The sequence below is a fragment of the Cygnus olor genome, chromosome 11 (assembly GCF_009769625.2).
Source record: "Cygnus olor isolate bCygOlo1 chromosome 11, bCygOlo1.pri.v2, whole genome shotgun sequence".
In the NCBI taxonomy this organism is placed as follows: Eukaryota; Metazoa; Chordata; class Aves; order Anseriformes; family Anatidae; genus Cygnus; species Cygnus olor.
The window spans coordinates 908,782-932,763 of record NC_049179.1 but is presented as its reverse complement, the minus strand read 5'-3'; the positions used below and the strand labels follow the sequence as shown (position 1 = coordinate 932,763).

At 39.6% G+C, this 23,982-nt stretch overlaps 1 protein-coding gene and 1 long non-coding RNA gene across 3 annotated transcripts in view; one reads left to right on the top strand and one right to left on the bottom strand.

Annotated features, from left to right (window-relative positions):
* SEMA6D (semaphorin 6D) overlaps positions 1-19,474 on the top strand; it is a 29,960-nt gene extending 10,486 nt beyond the window's left edge. The window contains 20 exon segments of the mRNA XM_040570526.1: positions 5,794-5,950; positions 6,311-6,422; positions 7,025-7,085; positions 7,207-7,269; positions 7,355-7,456; positions 7,677-7,767; positions 8,044-8,163; positions 8,619-8,707; positions 9,468-9,685; positions 9,794-9,925; positions 10,125-10,280; positions 10,368-10,541; positions 11,295-11,435; positions 11,541-11,618; positions 12,436-12,527; positions 12,877-12,933; positions 14,775-14,942; positions 17,065-17,558; positions 17,561-17,951; positions 17,954-19,474. Coding sequence (XP_040426460.1) covers positions 5,842-5,950; positions 6,311-6,422; positions 7,025-7,085; positions 7,207-7,269; positions 7,355-7,456; positions 7,677-7,767; positions 8,044-8,163; positions 8,619-8,707; positions 9,468-9,685; positions 9,794-9,925; positions 10,125-10,280; positions 10,368-10,541; positions 11,295-11,435; positions 11,541-11,618; positions 12,436-12,527; positions 12,877-12,933; positions 14,775-14,942; positions 17,065-17,558; positions 17,561-17,951; positions 17,954-18,366 — 3,261 coding nt within the window. The 5' untranslated portion in view covers positions 5,794-5,841 and the 3' untranslated portion in view covers positions 18,367-19,474.
* A 149-nt stretch (positions 19,475-19,623) lies between these two features.
* The window catches only part of LOC121076304, a 129,653-nt gene continuing 125,294 nt past the window's right edge, over positions 19,624-23,982 (bottom strand). For both annotated transcript variants that reach the window (XR_005823451.1, XR_005823452.1), the window contains one exon: positions 19,624-21,036. This is a non-coding gene — a long non-coding RNA (uncharacterized LOC121076304). The remainder of the gene's footprint in view (positions 21,037-23,982) is intronic.

The following is a 23,982-nucleotide window of genomic DNA, read 5'->3' as shown; positions in this document are numbered from 1 at the left end:
CTGATCCCCCTGCTTCTCATGTAGTTGATACTGATACAGCTTTTTAGTCGAACGTTGCATTTTATGCAGAACACTGTTTCGCATGTAAGCAAATAATTCCTCGTACCCACTTCACACAGTGAGACACAGACCAAAAATAGAGGTAGGACAAAGAATTGTTTGCTCCCTGTTCAGTTCAGACCACCAGACCCTGGGCAATGTTGGTCATGTATTTTGGCTTGGATCATACAAAAATGCTGCATTTTCAGGTCTGGATTACTGACGCACGCTTTGGTGTTGGGTTTACCCTTGAGTGGCACTGCTGTAATTATTTTAGTCCATGCAGGGGTGGAGGTGCTGTTCTAACTGAATACCATGGTGCATCCAAGGTTGCCAATACACACATTTCTACAAGGGGTCTAGGGCACCAGAGAAGGCCTATACCACATTCATGTATTTTGTACTAAATATTTCAGCTTCTGAAAAGATTGACTTGCTAGTCAAATGCAGCAGCAACCTGCCTTTCTTTGCTACCCACTGGTGAAGGGCAGCTTCTGCACCAGCACCTTACTAGTAAGCTCTCCTCTCTGCAGCTGGAGTTGAACTTCTCCCACCTCGTAGCAGTTACCACCAGCAAGTGAACACATGCGCAAAGCCTGAGTCCCCCAGGGCCGAGGCCATGCCAGTGCTCCTGTGAACTTCATGAGGCCCAGAATTTGAAGCTCACCCTTCTCAGCTAGTGTTTTTCAGCCTGCAGTTAGTGGACCAAAAGTGATCTCTGCTTGAAAAGATAATCACTGAGGCTAAATAATGTTTTAACCTTTTTTAACCTAACTAGTCCTTTACATAAAAAAAAAAAAAAAGAAGTTGGGAGGGAGGTGATAAGCACAACTAAGTTCCCATTCTGAGACCAACATAACTTTATTTGGCTGTTTGGTTGCAAGTGAGGTTGTCTGTGACTTGCTCTAGCCAGTCCCCAACAGACCTTTGTTGTTTCAGCAGTCTTCTGGTTAAAAAGCTTTACAGCACTGCAATGAGAAACTTTCCGAGCATCTGTGAAAAAGCAGCACTAAGGACTTTTCTTTCATTTCTCTCTGGCTTATTGTTAGAAGGGTTTCATGCTCAAAATTTCAGAAGGTACCATCTCAAATGCAGTAGTTAGGGCATCTGCACTAATCAGTGCCCTGAGGGAGCCATTTGCACATGGTAGGGACCACAGGGCGAGGGGGATTTCCTGCTTAGTCAAAGCCACTTGGGATTGTGGGAAACCACATCATGTAAATTGACTAAACTCAGCATATTACCAATCAGTTCTGCTTGTCCCTCACCGTGGTTAGAACATAGTTCTACATACCCAGGAAATGCCCGATCTCACCTCAGAGCCTGGTTTAGGCCTGGGTCTGCTGCGAAAGGAAGATGGTGCAGTCAGTTAAGCCTTTTTGAGTTAAGTACCTGGTTTTCAGCTTTTTTATTGCAACCTACTCTCCTTTGCCTCAACAAATTCTCCAAAGTGAACTAACTTTTGGGATGTATTTTTCATTCTGACCTATCTCACACTTCTGCCTGGATTTGCCACTCCGCACTCCCGTCTGTGTTTAGCGTTTTGAGAAACATTTATTGTGTTAAGGAGACTTATAATTTCTTTTGAGCTAACAGAAGATATTGCATCAGTCTGGGTTGAAGCTATTTTACGTGTTGCTTCTCTCCAGCTGGCTGAATGCCCTTTCCCTTCCCCCTCTTCTTTTCCGTGGCAGCGCACACAAAGATGATTGATGGAGCGTCACCAGTGCGTTGTCAAAGGCTGGAGTAGATTAATGGGCAAGAAACAGTGGCCTATTCCCCTTCATGTGTGATTGTTTGAAGGAGGGCTCATATTTTAGCAGAAATGATATCCTCCTCTGGAATCCCCCAATCAGGAGTTGAAGGATGGGCTTCGTATCTGAGATTGAAAGGTGCCAGCCACCAAGAGCCCGTTTATATCTGCAACAACTGCCTGCCTTCCTCCTGACCAGCTGTGCTCACCCTGAGGCCTGTTTCACTCAGAGTGCCACTTTACCGGTGTGGATTTGTGCCAACAGCTAACATTTATACCTCTATTTCTCTGTTTTTGCAGACACAGCTAGTTATGGTGTGGAGCAAACGCCCACACCTCTGATCTGTTCCTTGCTTTTCTGCCTCGGTGGCACTGGCCAGCTTGCCTGTGCTGCCAGGAGAGTAAGACAACCCAGAGCAGCTCAGGTGCTTTAAAGGTTTCCTTGGTTGTTGGCCTTGGTCACAAATTCAGCCTTGGTCTGTGCCTCTATTACCCAGCTGCAAAACAGGGATAGCGATATGGTAATTTCCAAAAGATTGCACTTGCCATGAATTGATTCCTAACAGAAATGCTAGGAATGCAATTTATAGGAGAAATTAATTAAAGACTGGTCTGAGTCCTGGCTGGGGAAAAATTATCAGACCCAGAGTATGATTGTTTTCTACATTTTTCTTGAGGGTAGACATTGCCAACATTTCATAATCAGCTATTCTGGTCCAAACAGATACTTCAGCATTGTTATTTGTAGTCCACAGTAGTGGCTTCTATAATAGGCTTGAATGAAGCAAAAATTGTCTTTCACACCAGCATATCTGCGTGTACCAGAAGCATACACCTGGCTATCATAAACCCCTTTTTCCAAGGGCTAAATGGAGCCCATTTTTCTGATTATCCAGGGAACGGGTTTATCGTTCTTGAAGAACAACTTGCTGTTCTTTAGGTTTATTCTCTTTTCAGTGGTTCTGATCTCAAGTTTGTGCCCCACAGCTAAAAACTGCATTTGAATGCCCTCTTAAAGCAGGTGCCTTTTCTTTTTTGTATGTAGTTAGAAATCAGGGCTACTGTTCATTTGCTTGTAATATTTTTACAAGCAAAATAATAAGGAAAGCTGTACTTTTTACCTGGCTGGGTATGGTTTGCTGTTGCAGTCCATCTCCCTGTGCATTTCTCACTCTCTTGTCGTGACAAACATCTGTGCTTCATGCAGATGTAGGTGTTTTGTTTTTGAAAGACATGTGAAAGGTTTAGCTAACAGAAATTGCTGAACATAAGTATTCCCACCTCTTTTGTGTTCTCAGAGCATATATTCAGAGCATATGTTCTCTGGCATATATTCAGAGTTTGGGGGGTTCTTGAGGAAGACATAAATGTGTGTTCCTGCTCTGGATGCAGTCTCTAGGAAGACACCTCCTGTGGCTTTACGTTTACAGAACTTTGCCTTGTTTTCTAGGGAGTAGAGTTTGGATGTATATCATAAGGAAAGTTGAATTTGAGAGAAATGATACCCTCTTCCTTTACCTGGCATTTTAGTAGTTTCCCTTTTGGTTTTGTGACAAGTTGTTTTTTTAGGTCACTGTTGTTGTGGCCCATACACAGACAAATTGCCCTTTTGTTCTCTGCAGCCTTCTGAGTCCAGAAGACAGTATTTGCTTTTGTAAGGGGAGTTACATTTAAGTTTCAAATTCATTGCCCCATTGAATTCTTCCTAGATGAGATACCGGGAGGAAAGAGAAAAAAGAAACTCTTCCTAAGATATGCCTGTACTGGCAGAACTTTTACAACTTCAGGCTGTGTGCATTTTGCAGCCAGGATAGGGTCTTTTTGTGTCATGATGTGTGGGCCATGCATGGCCTCATCTTCTATGCTAACTAAAGCCTACATGGCTGGGAGGACATCTTGCTCCTTTGCAGTTTGTATTCATTCATTCTCTAAGAAAATGAGGTTTCAGGGAGGGCTTTTACTAAGCACCTTGTAGATGTTACTGTCCACTAACGCAACGTACTGTTTATATGCCTTCCCTTTCTCTTCCTTCACTGGGACAGCAGTGGATTGGATATTTGGAGACTGATTTTCATATATATATATATATATATATATATATATATCAATAATAATTTTAAAAAGGACTGTGTAACCATTAATGATTTGTTATTGTGTCTACGAGCTACTGTGCTGCAGGACTTTGCTCTAATAGTGCTTTCACAAGAAAGAATTAATTTGACTAACTTTATTAATTCCAGTTTGTTTTAAGTTTGCTCATTAGTAATTTAATGCAAGATGCTTCAGCTGAAGAGGCCATGTCAGGACAAGGAAGAGCAGAAGGAAAGTGCCAGGAATCATTAGTGTTTATTAACCACTGCACTCATCAATCTTGACTAAAAGCACAGCCCATCCATTCTGGACGGGTGGACGGAGATACAGAAATATCATTAACGGTGGAAAATGCTTCTTTTCAGGTCAGTCCATAATGGACAGGCATTCAGACAACATCCACAGCTCCACTCCCATCACCAAATATTATCTGCATTTCAGTTGGTCTCCTCACAATCTGAACTCACAGAGCTCAGCAGCTTTGTGGATGGAAGGAGCCCTGCCCCTAGCCAGCTGTAGTATCAATTAACAAATACGGTTTTCTCAACCCAAGTAAACATTACTAAAAGGTTAAGTGTTGTTATGAAGTGTTTTTTTTTAATTGCTTTTCAAATTATTAAATGATTAATACTTATGTGCTTTGCTGGATCGGGCCTGGCACTTTGTGCTGGCAACATGTACATCTCGCAGCAATTCTTGAAACATTAAAATTTGAAGGCTTATTTTATTCTGTTTAGACAAAGGTTTAATAACTGATTTCAGCAACTGCAAAGCATTGGACGGGTGACTCAAAGCTCTGACCTGTGAATCAGGGCTGAATGAATGTCTCCAAAAGGTTGGAGGAGGGAATAGTACTACATGTGCCAAGTTTGTAATGAGAAATCTAACCCCTGCTCAGACCACTTGTGGTCATTAAAGATCGCATTTCACTTTGAGATGTTTTCTTGCATCCTACCCAAATTGCAACTTGAGTAGTTGAATTCTCCTTGCTAAAATATCCCTGCAGTTTAATTGGAGACATGATGTTTCCTTTCCCCTCTAAAGAGCTTCATTGTATAAGGCTGTGTTGCTATCATAATATGCGCTATATAATCTATAGAGCACACAACAAAATAAAAAACAACCAAAAACCCCATGAAAGCTGCTGCTAAGTTGCTAGCTTTCTATCACAACAAATAGAATTAGGGGGAAAGCTGGTTCTTAAGAGCCCAATTCAGCACCATGATCTGTATTACTTTGCCACACTTGCAAACCATGCAACAAACCCTTGTGCACCACAGAGGCAGCATTTTTACATTCACTCCGCATGTGTGTAAGCCAGCGCTCAAGGCAGAGCATCAAGTGCCTGGTCCTAGACATAATATCTTCGGCAATGAGCCTGTTAGGTTTAGTGGTATGATGGCACAGCCTAGAAACAAGCAATAATTCTAAAACATGGAATGGATGTTCAGACAGATTGTGTGTGTCATGACTTTTTGTGGATAAGATTTAAGTATTTTATGGGGAAAGGGTTTTATTGGATGACATTCGGTGATAGAGGGGATGGAAAGAGATTGCAGTTTAATTAAAATTCTAATCCGAGGTTGGCAATTTTTCTTGCCAGGTCAGCAGCCTGCATGTTCTGTTTGTTATTCCCATGAATTAAATGGGCTGACAATCATCAGCTTTTTCAGAAATGCCGGTAAATCCAGCTAAAAATTAGCAAACATCCATATGTTTCAGAGCAGCTTTGAGCAGGGATATGTCACGCAGCAGTTTTCCATCACTCTACGTTTAGGAGCCTTTCAGAAGCACCAATTTAGTCCACTGGTGCCAGTGCTGAAACACAAAGGAAACGCACCTTCTGCAGTAGGAAGTTACATTATTGCCCTGTGCTGCTGAAATCTCACTGGTATGTTCCTGTTTTCCAGGTAGTTAAACAGTGTTGCCACAAAGGTAGCGCTCAGCTTTCACCAGCCATGAGGCTTCCTCTGCTTTGTGCCTCTGTGATGCTAATGAGTCTGTCCCAGTGCCGAGCTGTCAGCTTCCCTGAAGATGAGGACCCTATTAACATTGTTGACTACCACTGTAAGTAATCCACAAATGGTGCTAGCCACTAGGGAAAAAGTTGTAATGCTTTTTTTTTTCCTTGGGAAGTTACAAAAAAAAATAATGTTTCCTTTCAAATTGAAATGTGTTTACTGGCTTTGTATCTTTAATGGAGCACTTAATCATTTTCTTAAAAAAGCAATAAGAAATACAGCAATAACTTCAGGAAAAAGAACATTTGCTGACATTAGCCATCTTTTTCTCATTTATATTCAAGACATTACTCAAGGAATTTAGTTTAAACCCTTCTACACCTAGTATATACAGCTAATCAATGCCATATATTGATTCTTTAGCTCTATAATCCTGAGTGATGGTGTAGCCCATTTTTACTTGCAGATTCAAGGCAATATCCAGTATTTAGAGGACGCCCTTCAGGCAATGAATCTCAGCACAGACTGGACTTCCAACTGATGTTGAAAATTCGAGACACACTTTATATCGCTGGCAGGTAATTTTCCTTCAGTCAGTTTATTAGTTTAAAATTCTTTTCTCTTCTGGTTTTGCATTGATGTGTAAAATTAATTTAAAAAAAAAATCTGCAGAATATGATAAAAATTAAAACTGGGGGAGGACTTCCCAGAGAAACATACCATATCTATGGCCAGTGCATGAAAATTGGATTTGAAGGCTGCAGTTACTGTAGTTATGCTAAAACCAATGATCAAATACTCTTTTCCCTCCTTTATATTACTGCTCTGATAAAATCCTCTCCTGATTATTTTAAACTTGGACTGACACATCAGGGACATAGGAAGTGAGTGTGAAACACTTGAATATTTACAGTCTGGATTAGTCTTCAACATAATGGAAAGACAGGGCAATGAATAACTGGATACTATAAGTGCAATTTAAGGTCCACACCAATAAAGTCAACATTACCCTATTTGCCCATGCGCAAACTTCTCCCATTTGTATTGAATGCAGAAAATTCATAAGCATTTCATACAAACTTTTTGTCTAACAAAACACTCTAAAAATAGATTTAGCTCAACAAAACTAAGTCCAGTTAATTAATGAAGTGACTTGTGTCTTTTTACTCTTTGCAAACAGGGATCAAGTTTACACTGTAAACTTGAATGAAGTTCCAAAATCGGAAGTTACTCCAAGCAGGGTGAGTAGATAGAGGAATTGGCAAGGGAGGCTTGGAGGTATTTTGTTTGTTTGTTTGTTTGTTTTGTTTTGTTTTGTTTTGTGGAAAGAAAATGAACTTTTTTCTGGTTTGATTTGAATAGAAATTAACATGGAGGTCAAGGCAGCAGGACAGAGAGAACTGTGCAATGAAAGGCAAGCATAAAGTAAGTTTATCACATGCACTGTCACCTACTAATGTGAATTGTATATGTGAAATATGTGATTGATACATCTTAACTCTCTTTTCAGGATGAATGCCATAACTTCATTAAAGTCTTTGTTCCAAGAAACGATGAGATGGTATTTGTCTGTGGAACAAATGCATTTAATCCTATGTGCAGATACTATCGGGTAAGGATATTGAATATGTCATTAATCTGTAACTGGTTTTGCTTGCACTAATTATGCTGTAGCATATACAGCCAGTGTGACTGGAGAGTGTTTCAAGGTGAAATAAAACCAGACAGAAACCAGTTTGCTAAATTAAGTTTTGTGGAAAGACAATGTTATGCTTTTGTGCCAGTATACAAAATAGAAATGACACTACCACCCATTTATTTTTCTTCTCTAGCTGAATACGTTAGAGTATGATGGGGAGGAAATTAGTGGTTTGGCAAGATGCCCATTTGATGCCAGACAAACCAATGTCGCCCTCTTTGCTGGTAAGAACTTTTGCTTGTAATGAGTCTAAATGATTAATGACACCAGAGGAGCCAGAGAGCTTTTAAAGCAAGCACAGGAAAACTAAAGGTGTCAAGGTGCCTCTACTCTTAAATTTTTTAAAGGGCCTCCAAAGGTCAGAAGCTGACCTGTTAATAAATAGGTTACAGCAATTTGGGGAAGAATGGCAGTAAAAAAATGGGGACAAATACAGGCTAGTCAGAATTCTGTAGATTATTAAAGGCCTCTTAATACCACATTTTCAACTTCCGTTTTAGATGGAAAATTGTACTCAGCAACCGTAGCAGATTTCCTGGCAAGTGATGCTGTTATTTATCGCAGCATGGGGGATGGATCTGCCTTAAGAACAATAAAGTATGATTCCAAATGGATAAAAGGTAATTTGGGGGGAGTGTTTTCCCATATACACGGTGAATGTAATTTCAGTGGCACAGAGAGTCAGGTACTTCACAGCCAGCATGTTTTACTGTCACCATACATGCGGCTTTCAACGTAGTATGATCACAATAAGAAAGCAGTATCAATAAAGCAAATTTTTTGTTAAATATATCAGTGAATGAATCTGCAGTCACAAAATAACTATGCTGAAATGCAGTTCCTTTGAGGCTTTTTTTATAGTCCATTAGCCAACATTAAAGCCTTAAAGTCCATTTAAGCTCCAGTGCACCCATATTTAGACATCCTCAAGTGTCTGGAAGACTGGACTTCTTGTTAGCTGGTATGGAGAAGCTTCTCCTGTGGGAGAAAAGCTGCCAAATCACACAATGTAGTCAGTGTTGTATGCCAATTGAACAATTTTTTGAAGTAACTTTCTCCTTGCTCTTTATTACAGAGCCACACTTCCTCCATGCCATAGAATATGGGAACTACGTTTATTTCTTCTTTCGAGAAATTGCTGTAGAGCACAATAATTTAGGCAAGGTGGGTATCCTTACAGCAAGCTATCGCTAGCTACAAGTCTTCGCAGAGTTAGATCATCCTAAACAGCAACAGTAACAAGCACAGTTTACTGTAAGAAGAAGGGACTAGTACAAAGTTTATGTAGTTGTCCCAACTGTATAATTTACAGGGAGGAAAAAAAAGGAAAAATAGAACAGGGCATTCTTCAACCAAAAAGTTGTTTGTATTCCTTATGGCTTGCAATTAGGAGAGCTCTCTACAGGTATCTTTCTGTGTCACTGTTGCCTTAACTGTTGTGGCAAGTAATGGAAAATCTGAGTGTTTTTGTTTTGTTTTTTTTTCATGCTTATTAAAGGAACAAAAGAAAACAACACAAAAGAAGAGTTTCAAAGAAGTTTCTCTAATGTCCCTGGGTATTGAATAATTTAGTCATACCAGTACAGAGTATAATACTCATGCTTCACCATGGAAGGATATTCTATAATAAATTATTAACTCCTTTACACATGGTTAATTAAAGTCTTTAAATCTCACTAACAATATGATTTTGAAGGCAAGAAGGGTAGGGACAAGCTGGCAGAGTTGCATTTGCTTGGTGATACATTAAAATGCCTGTGCACTAGCAGCTAAACATTGTTTGCTTTCTTCCTTTCTGCATGGATGAATGACACCTGCCTTCCTGATCTTCAGTGTTTTTTTATTATTATCTCAGAAATGAGAACTCTCGCCCTTGCATCTCTCAAGCCTTCCTCCTTTTTCCTTTTTTTTTTGTCCTTCACAGGCTGTGTATTCCCGTGTGGCACGCATATGCAAAAATGACATGGGGGGTTCTCAGAGAGTCCTGGAAAAACATTGGACATCCTTTCTGAAAGCTCGGCTCAACTGCTCAGTTCCTGGAGATTCATTCTTCTACTTTGATGTTCTACAATCTATCACAGACATAATAGAAATCAATGGAGTCCCCACGGTTGTTGGTGTATTCACTACACAGCTTAACAGGTGAGAAACGAGCAACCTTCCATCAAAGGTAGTTCTCTGCTTCTCTCTTACACTGAGATTGGTGCCATTGTAGTCTGAGTTCTTGCAACTATTTTTCTTATTTTACAGCATCCCTGGTTCAGCAGTCTGTGCTTTCAGTATGGATGACGTTGAGAAGGTCTTCAAAGGGAGATTTAAAGAACAAAAGACTCCTGACTCTGTTTGGACGGCTGTACCTGAAGACAAAGTACCAAAGCCAAGGTAAAAAGTTTTTACTTATGATACCGTAATACTGTCCTTGTAAAGACCTATGTTAAATCAGCTGCACTCTTGAGTGACTTGTTCTGTAAAAATCAAAGCAGAGCTTTACACTTTAACCATAAGGATGCTCATTAGCAGGCTGCCTTCTCTCATTAACTAAAATACCAAGAGGGAAAAAACAATGTTGTTTTCCTTTCAGACCTGGCTGCTGTGCAAAACATGGCCTAGCAGAAGCTTACAAAACCTCCATTGATTTCCCAGACGAAACGTTGTCCTTCATTAAATCTCATCCTTTGATGGATTCAGCTGTTCCTTCAATTGTTGAGGAGCCTTGGTTTACCAAAACACGTGTCAGGTATGACATAATTCAGAGTTAAAGCATGTGAGAAGGAAAACAAGAAAACACACTGTTAGTTAATGACATGCCTTTTGGTCTTGATAGATACAGATTGACATCAATTGCTGTAGACCACGCTGCTGGACCATACCAGAACTACACAGTCATATTCGTTGGCTCTGAAGCAGGAGTAGTACTTAAAATCTTGGCAAAGACCAGGCCTTTCTCTTTGAATGACAGTGTATTACTGGAAGAGATTGAAGCATATAATCATGCAAAGTAAGTATTACCAGAACACCTAAAATACGTAGCTTTTCATCTAGTCCTTGGTACCTAGGTAAATAAAAATGATGGTGAACCAAAACTAATTCATTATTACCAACATCATCATTTGTCATTTCACGGTGTTTCTCATGTTGAATAACCTGAAAATATTTGGTTACTTGCCATTTTGCTTGGGTTGAGTGAACAACCTAATTCCACTCTAGTGACATCAGTGATACAGTCTAATTCTTCCACAAATAGATACACTTCTTACTGAATATCAAACATCAGAACAATCTGCTGTTAAAAAGCAACGCTGAGAGCTTATCTTGAGGGTTTCTCAACAGTGACCAATAATAAATAAACTACATCTAATCATTTTAAATTTGTTTATTCTGGAAAAAAAGAATTTGGAAATGGAAGCCGTCCAATTAGACTCTACAGGTGCCCAGTACATGACTCCTGTTCTGCTCTGTTGAGATATTTATGTCAACTGGGAGAACAAAGAAAATGAATTTGTATTTTTCTCCTGCATAATTCAGCAAAATAGTCACCTAGCTGTAAATAAGAGTCAGAAGTCAGTATTGATAACCCAGCTTATCAAATCATGTTTGTTTACAAACCACTCAGAAAAGACTAGTACGTTATATAAGGAATTATTTTTTCAGTATCTATACAAACAATAAATAAATAAAATGTTTTCAGCGTAAGCTCTGCCCAAAGTACTACAGTTGTAAAATAATGGCTTCCCATTATTTTTCTTAACAGGTGTAATGCTGAGAGTGAGGAAGACAGAAGAGTCATCTCCCTTCAGCTAGATAGAGACCACCATGCTTTGTTTGTGGCATTCTCCAGCTGCGTCATTAGAATTCCTCTGAGTCGGTGTGAGCGTCACGGGTCATGTAAAAAGTACGGCCCCGTTCCTGAGCTCTCCCTTAAAGGAAGGGTGCCAACATCTCTGGGGAAGGAAATAAAAAAAAAATGCATGATTTTTTGGGGTTTTTCTCTTGCAAGGGCATGTATTGCTTCACGGGACCCATACTGTGGCTGGTTAGACCATGAGGCATGTGGAAGAGTGACACCGGGCATGCTGTAAGTACTCCTTCTCAAATTAGCCCAGCATCTCTACCATGTATTTTGTAGACTATACAAGCTTGTATCCTGTGCCTGTTCCCTTGCACTCAATTAATAAATGTCCATTTTTTAGAACTGTTTTTTCAATGTACTATATATATGAGAGAACAGAATGCTGAAGTCTGAACTAATTCTGCAAACTCTAAATGAAGACTTCCTTTCAGTGGGAGTTTTACATGTGTGTGTGAGGACAAACAGACCTGCAGGAAGAGCTGTTGGAAGCAGGAAAGCAACAAATTGCTGCCTGTAAACCTGAGCAGCTCAGACAGGACAGTACACCGCTGTCCCCTCCCAGGCCTGCTCACAGCCAGGGCACAGTCAATTGCAAATACAAAAGCACAGGTTTCAGAGTGGGAAAAAAGAAAGATTTTGCCTCTACACTGAAACTAGGGTGATATATACATATCAAAGGCTTTTTGCATAGACCTAGTCTGTAATATATAGTGCATTAGCAGCTGTATCTTAAAAAGAGGCCTTTGTAGCAGGCTAGCTCAAACTTCAGCTTAGTATAATTGCACAGTTCTATCCAAAGCCAAGAGCACACCCGGTGTAGAAGATGTGACAGGGTCACTATGAAGAACATGATCTTTTCTACTGCCTGGCATTGTATATACAATGTTAAAGCCTGGATATAAACAAATTGTGTGTTTTATAAAACAATTTGTTTTGGCCATACACTATATTTTGCCTCTCTATGGTGACTGAATGTTTCCATTTATTGCTTTGAGGAAAAAAAAATCACCATTTTTTCCCCTATTAATACTGTTAATTGCAGGTTCTCTTTATTTGTTTCATACAACCACAGCACTGGAGGATATGTACAAGATGTAGAATATGGCAACACAGCGCAGCTTGGGGACTGCCATGGTAAGGCATAGTCATTGCTTTTCATTTATAATATCTCAGCAGTAGTCTGTGGCCACGCTTCACTATAGATGTTAAATTTATCATGAGCTTTTCAGTAACAAGATGAACACATCACCTGCTGTTACTGTGAATGTTCACAAAGCTGAACTTTCTGGTCCTGGGTGGCAGAGTTTTGTCTTTCTTCTCCTTCACCGGTTTACAACTACTTGGGGTCTACAGCAAAGTATTGAAGAATTTATTTTTTATAACCAGTAATATTTTAGTTTTTATTTTCCGTCACTCAGGTTTGAGATCTTTTGCTTTCTTTTTGTTACTTTTTACTGATTACTTGTTCCTTTAATTCTTTTAGAAATTTTGCCTACTACAGCTACACCAGATTACAAAATATTTGGCGACCCAACATCTGGTTAGTTTTTTTTAATTTTTTTGAATTAATGACCTTTACTTTCCTTCAGTTCAGCATTTTCAGCCCTTTTTTCCTTCCTTTTGCACAATTGGCAGTCCTTCATTTTGTGCTTTTACTCATGTTCCCACTGATGGTAAAGATAGTCAGACTCTTCTCACTCAGCACTTCACCCTGTGTAGTCGCATGTTAACAGCTCATTATTTATTGAGACATCTTTTATTAAAGAGCCTGATTAACGTAGATGACATCTTCACTTGCACGAAAGTCCACTAAGCTTTACTCTGTATCCCCAGCCATGCATTTGTGAATGCCCCTATTGGTCATCTCTAGTAGATGAATGGCAGAATTTCATCATCTTCCTCCTTACCTTTCCCTTCGTCTTTCCTTCTTTCCCAGCAAGCTTTTTGTACAAATACACGTTTCAGAAAATGTGTATTTCTGTATTTTTAAAATGTTATAAGTCGTTGTGCTAATGGAAAGAATTTAACATCACAAACTGTGTAGCTGAATGAGGACTTGTGCAGACAAAGGTAGCTTAGGAAGCTTTATGTATTGCTGTCAGAGAGACTTTCGCATCCTTTTCAACTTCAGTGATTTTTTTCTAACGATGTTTTCATTGTCAGCCCTTGGTGTTCCAGGAGGCAGGACGCAATGCTCCTCTGTTGAACTCAAAAGGAGAACCTGTGTTGACTTCAACAAGAGCAAGACTGAGCCATATTTTCCAGTGTTCCTCCTGGAACTTGATCTCTGGTTTCAAACTGAGGGCATGTTTGACCGACAAATCTGAGAAGAATCTTTACATGTTTAATTTGTAAAAGTGCAACAACATTTTATTTTTTTGTTTTGGTTTCTGATTATATTTATACTTCTGTAACTTGACAAGAAGTAATGTCTGAGACAAATATTTTCCAGATATATTAACCATAATGTAAGTTAGATACTTGCTTAGGAAAGCAAAGCAAAACTGTGTTATATGGAAATGCTACCTTGCCTCATTTAGTGGTTATCAGTTGAATTTTCAAAGTGATATTTTAGAACAGATACAATTGAACCTGATTTTCAAGTCCTGAATGAGCATGCTTTTGGAGTACATTTCTCAGTCAAATCTCACGTCACAGACATTCACTCCTAAACCTAATGGGACAGTGAACACAAAATACTTGAGTGTGCAAAGTAGATTTTGGATTGTAAACTCAATTTGATATGTTTCCTACTCATGCATTTCCACATTGGCTTTAGTGATTCTGTTCAGTAAATGTATGACAGAGGAGCCAGAATCTATACGATATTGTTCCTTAGGAACCATTACAAAATAGAGGTTAAGAACATTCCTTTCATCGTCCCCTCAAGAAATGGCTCATTCAACAGTTCCTGGTATCCCGTAATAGCACTAATGGAGCTGATCTGGTTTCTCAGGAGTAACCTATAGTAAGCATGTATCTTTCTAAGTAAAATTATATTTTTGGAAGATGTTCAGAAGGTAATGGAATGTGTTGTCTTCAGTGAACAATATGGCAATTAAGTAGCGCAAGTTGTGCTTTTCATCTCCACCAGTTGCTTATGTCAACTTTTGCACTGCTTTCATGTTTGACTTCTCTGGCTTTTTGGCTAGCAGCTGTTGATGCTTTAATGTGTTGTTTTTTTTTGTCATACTTAAAAGTTTTGAACCAATTGATTTCAATCAGTCCTCTGTAGTTCTACAAAGTGTAGTGGGTCACATTTTGCTGTCCAGTAACTCCCATTAAATACTGTCTCTAGCAATAGCTTAGATATGCCATGAAACAGCGAGGAAAACCTGACGACTGTAATACACATTAATAAAAATCTGTTTGCCACCACAGACATGGAGTTCTCCTCAGCTTCCATTACCACAATGGCAAGTATCCCAGTTATATCACCTAAAGTGATTGGTTCCTGGAAACCTAAAGTGACTGGCTCTCGGAAATTTGTAGTTCAAGATGACCCAAACACTTCTGATTATTCTGATCCATTATCAGGTGTCCCAAAGGGTAAGGCCTTACCAGGGAATACATTGCAGCTGAATGGAAACCTGATAGTCTCAGCATTTTCTAAGGTTTAAATGTAACAGCCGTGATTGTTGGGCTATATTTTACACCCATTTCCTGTGAATATGCAGACAGTGCAATCATGATTCTCGTACCTATTTAACCAGTGTTCAAAGTGCTGCTTAGAGCTTATAATGGGAAACACAGATAATAAGCTCAGCCTTTTATTCCTGGGGTGCTCCAAAGCTCCCATTAAAATCAGTGGGAGTTCTGGATGCATTAAAAAAATTAAATTCAGGACTTATCTGCACCTCTGGTGGTTGTTTTCAACGAGTCGAGTTTGGATAAGACTATTAGTCCTCATGAATGGTTGCTTACAAGAGCTTAATGGTGGTTTTTTTTTGTTATTTTGGTTTTGCAGCGGGCAGGGGCAGGAACAAAGCGAAACACAGCTCCATGACACGGAGCTTTAAGTGGGGCATATCCCAAACTGCTGCCTGCGGCACGTTTGTGAAGAATGTGGTCAGATCTGAGTAAGGATGTGCTGAATTTTTATTTTCTGGATATGAGGATCAGTTTAAAAAAGGTCTCAGTACATGGAGACACAGACATAGATTTTAATCTGAACACAGAAAGAAACATGTACTGCATGTAATTCATCTTTTCTGTAGCCATTCTTTCAGCTAAGTGAACCTTTGATTAGGCTCTTACAGCAACAAAGATTTCAATTCAGCAGGACTATTGCAGTCAACCAAAGGCTCAAGAAGCTTCCAGCCCCATAAACAAAACTTAAGTCTTCATCAGTACACAGAATAGCTGGCTGACAGACATGTTTGCACAATTCTGTATTTACTGAAGAGATCACCAGCCAAAAAAACATTTCTATTTTATTACCATTCACCAAAATATATCAGGTTTCCTATCAGCCATTATGGCAGTGCATTTGTCATTTTAATTTGTTGCAGTTATTTTCCATTTTGCTTTAAGTTTTTGTTATCATTTGCTCTTGGTTCTGAATCATATTTTGTGTCATAGCTATTAGTGAACTTTATTCATATTCTTTCTTCTTCTGCACAGTGCCATTAAAACCTATAACCCTGAACATTAACAATGTTCAAAGGCCTTGCCTCTAACAAAAATGAATCTGTTCCTTCACTCTTGCTCTTTCATTTTAACATCCCTTGGGATAGTTAACAGAATTACTTTCATTAAAAACTAACATTGTCTTAGCTGCAAGATGTCTGTGGTTGCTTTAAAGGTCTCAAGAAACAAAGGGAGATGGTTAATATACGAATCACAAACTAATCCAGTATTCAACTTTGTCTAAACAAAAAGTTTTCTAAATTTTAACATTGTGTAATAACTTAACCTTGCAAGGAGTGTTTTTTTACGTTATGCAAGTATTATGTAAGTTCATTATTGACTACAAGCAGAAAAGAAAAATTAGTGCTTTAATACAATGCCATAATCTTGAACTTTGAAAATTGTATGCTTACATAATGCAAAGTATGCCATTCCAAGGCTAGCAAGCTGTAGATATATTAGTTTACAAGTTTTGCATCAGATTATAATGACGTGGTTTAAACAATGCAGTATGTACATTATACAGTTCTACATAACATTTGCATGATCGTGTCTCTCTTTTGATACTGACTTATGAGTTGGGCAGAAAATTGAGAGAGAAATTCATCCTTGAGTTATTAATTGCTGTCTGGCCCAGTAGCACCTTCTAACCTCAATTTTCCAGCAGAAATCGTTAATGTTAATAACATACAGGCCCCTGTTTGTGAGCCTTAAAGGAAATCTGGGGGCAGGCTAAACCGATAGCATACAGTGTACACCCAAATGTAATATGAGGAGTGAAGCTCTGACAAGTATTCCTCATTATCAAAGAAAATGGACAGTCTTTGTTTAGGCTGATCAATGCTAACTCCGTCCTTTTTATTTATAAAATTATTAGCATTCACCAGTGCTGTGGATTGCAGATTTACACTAACAGTAGGTACAGAGCACTTGAAAACATTTAATAGACACTGCTGTCCTTCCCTGAGGCAGGCTAACATCTTCTGAAACAGATCAGTATGAAGTACATGTAAATTTATGATACGCTGCATGTCTTTTGCAGGTGTAAGGTGGGAAGTGCAATCAGGAGAGTCCAACCAAATGGTACACATGAATGTCCTAATCACTTGTGTCTTTGCTGCTTTTGTCCTGGGAGCCTTTATTGCGGGAGTGGCCGTTTACTGTTATCGGGATGTGTTTGTACGGAAATCCAGAAAAATACACAAAGATGCAGAATCTGCGCAGTCCTGTACTGACTCCAGTGGGAGCTTTGCTAAACTGAATGGGCTGTTCGATAGTCCCGTCAAGGAATATCAACAAAACATTGATTCACCCAAACTCTACACAAACCTGTTGACTAGCAGAAAGGAATTGCCACCAAATGGTGATACGAAGTCCATGATGATGGACCACAGGGGCCAGCCTCCAGAATTAGCTGCACTTCCAACTCCTGAATCTACACCAGTTCTTCAACAAAAGACTCTGCAGGCCATGAAAAGTCAGTCGGAGAAAGCACATAGTAATCTCAATGCTTCACGAAAGGAAACCCCACTAAAAAGCCCTCAGTTTTTCCTTCCAGTCCTCCACCCCACTCTCCTCTAAGTCATGGACATATCCCTAGTGCTATCGTTCTTCCCAACGCTACTCATGATTACAATACATCTTTCTCAAATTCTAACGCGCACAAGGCAGACAAAAAGATGCAACATATTGATCATCCACTTACAAAACCATCCAGCAAAAGAGACCACAGGAGATCTGTTGATTCCAGGAACACCCTGAATGATTTCCTGAAACACTTAAATGAAACTACTAGTAATCCCAAAGCAATTATGGGAGATATCCAAGTGGCCCACCAGACTTTAATGCTGGATCCATTGGGAAATATGTCTGAGATACCGCCTAAAGTTCCCAACCGGGAGGCATCTTTGTACTCTCCTCCATCGACTCTTCAAGAAACAGCCCCACAAAACGGGTGGATGTTCCCACCACGCCTGCAGTACCAATGACCTCTTTGGAAAGGCAGAGAGGTTATCACAAAAATTCTTCACAAAGGCATTCAATATCTGCCCTTCCTAAAAACTTAAACTCACCAAATGGTGTTTTGTTATCCAGACAGCCCAGTATTAATCGGGGTGGGTATGTGACTCCCACAGCAGGCTCAAAGATGGACTACATTCAAGGGACGCCTGTCAGCGTTCACCTCCAGCCTTCCTTGTCCCGGCAAAGCAGTTACACAAGCAACGGCACCCTTCCTCGTACAGGCATAAAGAGGACACCCTCCTTAAAACCTGACGTGCCACCAAAACCCTCATTCGTTCCTCAGACAACGTCAGTCAGACCACTGAACAAATACAGTTACTAGGACATCTGTCCTAAAAATGAGTGTGGCATTGACCTGTACAGGTTGTGAGATGATTTTGTGGTAGACACATAAGACAGAGACTTGCTTGTAATTACAGAGAACAAAGTGGCCAAAGAAACTGTCTTTATTTCAGCAACATCTGTGTCTTGCCACATGTAGCTATAGCAAGACTTTGTGTACTTGCTAAGCGCAAACAAACAAAAACAAAGGAAAGTGCTGGTCATTACATTTCTTTTGTTTGGAGCTAAGGAGACATGTAGCACAATGGGGTGGGGGCTACTTTACTGTTCTAAATAGCTAAAAATGTTCTTGGGAAAAGAAATCTGTAAGCAAATACTTGAAAAATGGGTTCCATTTTAGACTGCCATTAAGCGTGGTCCTTCCCATTAAATGTGAACATTTTAATATGTATGCATTCACCTTGCCTCTTGCACAAATGTCAGAAAATGGTAATGTCTCAATGAATATCTGGGTTAATAATCAATTTGCTGGAATTCAGTCTCTGGCCCAACTGTAGCATTTTTTTTTTTCTCCTTGTGTGTGGCATTTTGTTCGTGCCACAGATAAAGCTGTGCGTGTGCGTGGATGTGTGTGTGTGTGTACTGTACACACTAGGATGTACTTAGGTTCCCATTGCATCTTTTATGCTATGGAATTGTTTACATTGAGCATGACTGAACAAACATGACTCTGCCTTCTGCAGCCGACAGCTAGGTTCATTTTGGCGACAGCTAAGGAAGTACTGCACATTGCTGCCAGCCTTCTGGATAACAGGCCTTGATGAACTAGTCGCCCAGTGAAAGAGAGCAGATACCTTTAATTCTTCATAACTCTGTTATGCTGCTATTGATTCAGAGCTGTACATTTCAAATCTAGTCTTTGGGGCTGGAATGGGGGAGTTTTACTGTGTTTCCACGGAGCCTCCATCCAATACCTGGCCACTGTGAACTTGAGCCCCGTACGTCTCATTGAGGGCAGCTAATAATCAACAATTCATTTGGCAAAGACCTGTGTAACTAGAGAAGGTTACATTTTTGTTGCATTTAATAATGCCCTACAGTCTGATAGACTATTGTCTGTAGAAAAGAAGAAACATTAATTGGCCTGGCAAAAGCAGTCTGTGAAAAATCAACAGTAGTGCAATCAATTTGTTTTTGTTGTGTAATGTAAGGGTTTTTTTTTTTTCCAAAGTCATGCAGGTAATGACAATATTCTGTAAATATTATGTGTGAGTTTACCTGAATCTGTGCATTTTGTGCCTTATTCATGCAAATGATAAAAGTACTAAAAAAAAAAAAAAAAACAACAACAACAACAACAACAAACCTGTCAGGTGTTCTCACTATAGCACATATCTCCTGAGTGCCAGTTGTAAAACCTCTCAATAGCAACCCCCCGCCCCCCCCCCCAAAAAAATAAAAAGCAAGGATAATTAATAGTAACTAAAGGCAGCCTACAATCCAAGAAGACAGCAGCATTAAATCACCTTGCCATGATAAACATTCCACTCCAGCTCTCCGAAGGATCAAACAGTTATAATGTGAAATCAAATGAGGTTTCTAGGGTAATGGAACACCTGCTAAAGTTGTGTAAGCTATTTAGTAGGTTTTACAGTATCCACTTGCAGCTGATGTTCAACACAGATGGCTATTTTAGCTCGCAAACTACACACTACCGCATTGTTTATTGAACATAACTAGAAATAACCATGGCAGAGGAATATTCATGAATTAGCGGGACAAATAACTGCAATGGGTTTCAGAGACGGTGGAGATTTATGTTATGTGTTTGAAGGGGAGAAAAGGTTAGTCACTGAAAACTGGATCTCTGTTACAGAACAAAGAATAAAGGACAGAAGTAGTCATTTTTTCTTGTAAGGCTGTAAGGGACATTTATTTCCTGAGACCTCTGGATCCAAAAATCAATGATCTCTCTTCCTAAACACTTCTGTTTTGCAACTAAAACACTACAGATTAATAGCATAAAAAGTACTTGGTTGTCAAAAGACAAAAACTGATCTGAATTCACTTTACAAATATTAATTAATACAGACTTGTGTGAAATCGAAAGATAAATGTATGTGAACCCTGATAACCTCCTGTAACATTGTGCTGCCTTGTAGATGGTAATGTGAGTTCTCTCAGTATTTATGTTGAAATTTCTAACATTCAACCTAGTCTTTATTCTGTTAATTTAATAATAAAAGATGCTTTATCCATTTGTGCAAAGGTAAACGCAGATTGTATCTTTTTTAATGGTACGGCATAAAAAAGTAACCCTTAAATGAAGCTGCTCTATACTATAGAGTACTTTAACATGTATAGATATCTTGTAAACTTGTATTGTGGATGTGTAAATAATACGTTCTTTGGGTTTTTAACACCGCATGTAAAGTGAAAATAAAATATTCCAATGTACTGAATGTCTAACTTCATTGTTATTGAGGCTACCTTTAGGTGTTTTGTTGGGATTACAATAGAAAAAAAAAATGCTTGCCTTTAATAGCTCGGTGATGAAGGCACAGAGACATCCCCTCATCAGCGTTACAGGGGCTCAAACAGCTTGCAGCAGCCAGTGGTGACGCGCACAGGTGTACTTCCATTTCAATTGCAGCTGCATGTTGACATGCATGTTCTTGAGGGAGCGTGTCTGTAGGTGACTGTCAGCCTCCTGAGTTAAATACAAATCATCAAAGTAACCAGTATGTATTAGGGAGTGAGTAGAGTCAGAGCCCACATGACACACCAACCAGATGCTTTCAATTTGAAAATACATAATATGGAGGTCTTACTGGAGCTTGATACAGGGTACAGTTGAGCTTTGTTACCTATCAACCTCTTGTTAGGGTTAGGAGAACACTAACTTTGGGCAAACGCAGTAGTTTTGAGAGAAGATAGTATTTTCCTTCTAAAATGTAGGTTTCAAGAAGATAGAGATCATTCCTGGCAAAATTAATTTCAGACCTACACATAGCAGGACATTCCTAAACACTTAATAATGCTTAATAATTGAAATTCACTTTTCAGACAGACAATAAAGCCCAACAGAAATATATATGCTGTATATTTAGTATGTGCCAACATCATATGTAATTTTAAAATAATCAGGGTAGTTTAGTATCACAAAACAAATATGAAGTATTCTTTTAATTAAAAGCTGATTTTTAGATGATAAAAATGATTTGTTACAAGATTAGTGTCAAGGTATTAATCATTTGAAATTACTTTGCACAGTATAACACTGCTAAACACTGCTAAAAATCCCAACATATAATGCTTCAATGTGTATTTTTCGAGTGCAGAAGCAAATGTAATTTCTTTTTATTGATGTGGTTTTCGTCAAATGCCTTCATATATACAATGCAAAGTTGAATGCATATAGCTGTCATTTGCTGCACGCCTGTGCTGCTTTTCCACTTAAAGTATGCCTTTGTCATGAAAGGATCAGCCAGGATGGCAAACCCTCTTCTCTCTGTGGAGGGTCATGGCCTTCTGAAGCACACCTACTTGAATAACTGTCAGTTAGGCCTCAAAGGGGAGGGGAGGGTATAACAGATTACAAATAGCTATTTTAGTGACACATAAAGAGTCCTTCTAGGACACAGACAATGGATATAGTTATTTTTTTCCAGAAATATTTGTATTTATCTATAGAGTGTCAAGTGAGCATTTCCCCCAGTCATTTCTTTTGGTATAGCTTGAACCAGCCTTCACGTAACCCCCGATGTGGTGGCTAGATGGGCCTAGCCAGCCCAACACACTTCTGGACTACATGGTGGGTGCAAACACCACCAACACAGACCAAAAACAATACTCACCAATACTGGAAAAGCACAAGAAACTCACCACTGAGAGAGAGGGAATGTGGAGCCAAAGGCTGACCAGCCACACCAGCACTTTTGCAGTGCTTCTTGTTGTTAATGATAATGCCAGAGCAGCCATCAGCAGACTGCCTGTATGAAAGGGCACTGCAACAACCAGGAATGGCTTGGCAAGAACAGAAATGAAAGCCATTTCATCTCCTGGATGACTGCTTGGCTTTAAGCAGCCTAAAGTCTCTGCTGAGGACCAGACCCTGGCTACAGCGCTGCCAAGCGTGCGGAGGCCACCCGGGCCAGCAGGCCAGGAGCAGCCCTGGGGTGGGCGCATGAAGGCAGTGGTGAGGCTGCTGCCCGGCTCTGCCTTCCTTTGCTTTTTTGTAGCCAAAACATGAATAATTTTGAACAGCACACAAACAAGTGCAAAAAAAGACAAAACAAAACAAAACAAAAAGCACTACAGGCACATAGGAGCAAAATGATTGCAAGAAAACCAATTTGTAAAGCTGTAAGTAGCTAGCTGTGTGACTGTGCTGCCAGCACAAACCTATAGCCTTTTAAATTGGGGGTCTTAAAGTAATCAGAGTGATTACAAAAATCAGGATGCCTCTGTCTTAGTGCCGTCTTGCTAATGACTCACTGTGTGACCCTGGGAAGATTATGCAGGGTTTAGTCAGTATAATGCAGCCTCTGAAGGCAGTGTGCTCAGTCAGAGTGTGCACAGTTGCTCTGTTTGTAACACTTTCTACTTACAAAGGTTTTCTTCTTATTTTGCCTGCTCCCTTTGTGATTCTGAGCACTAGCAAGGACATCTTGCAGGTAAATAAAAGGAAGGAGAAATCCCTTCCCGTCTGGGAATGGTTAGTATTTGCAGGAGTGGGGAGGAGCTGGTATTTCCCCAGGTAGCTATTAATTCCATGGGATGGAAAAATGTTTTTTTTTAAAATTGATCAGGACAAAAATCCTCATAAAGGCAGCATCTGGACTTCAGCAGGGAAGTGCAAGCTTTTCATATAAAAAGCAGTACCAGGAGACCCACCTACCAAGACTGCATTTGTTGTTCAAATGTCATCATAGCACAGTATGAAAGAGCAAGAAACCAAAGGATTTGTAGGGGGGGGAAAAAAAAAGCTATTAAATATTTAATTAGATTCAGCTTTGCTCAGGGAACTAGAGAGTCTCATATTTGTATTCAGTCATACTAAAGTGTGCAGCTGGTGTGAGAGCCTGTCTCTGGATCAGCCATTGCTGTTTGCCTGCAAACATTTTTGTAGACATGTCGCATTGGCTTGACACACATCTGAAAGTATCATCTATCCTGAACTCTCAACCAAGAAAACATTTCTATTCTGCCTGAAATGAAATTTATTGGAAGCTCTGGTTTTATTAGTGCATTCTGAATTCATCTGATGACCTGATTTATGGTCATCAGTCACCAACAACTTTTCCGAGCTCTGCTCGTATCATTGCTAAATCATAAATAAATCCAAGTGTGTGTCCTACAGTGAAGGCTGGTGACCAGAGCAAACATGCCAGAGGGTGCCCATAGTTTTAGGTACTGTTTGAGAATTCCTTGGGCTCTGAGAGATGCTGAGACCTCTCTGCCAGACAGGTGACTCCTTCATGCCAGCCAGACAGTTGTATCTCTTGTGTGACCTGAGCTGCTCTAGTGCTTCAGGGAAGTGAAAGTAGAGTAAAAATCTACCACATGGACAAGCTATCCTGACCATTGTCATGAATGGGCCCATCCAACAACAACCCAACCCGCACACATGCTGTTGTCCTTGTTTTGAGACTGA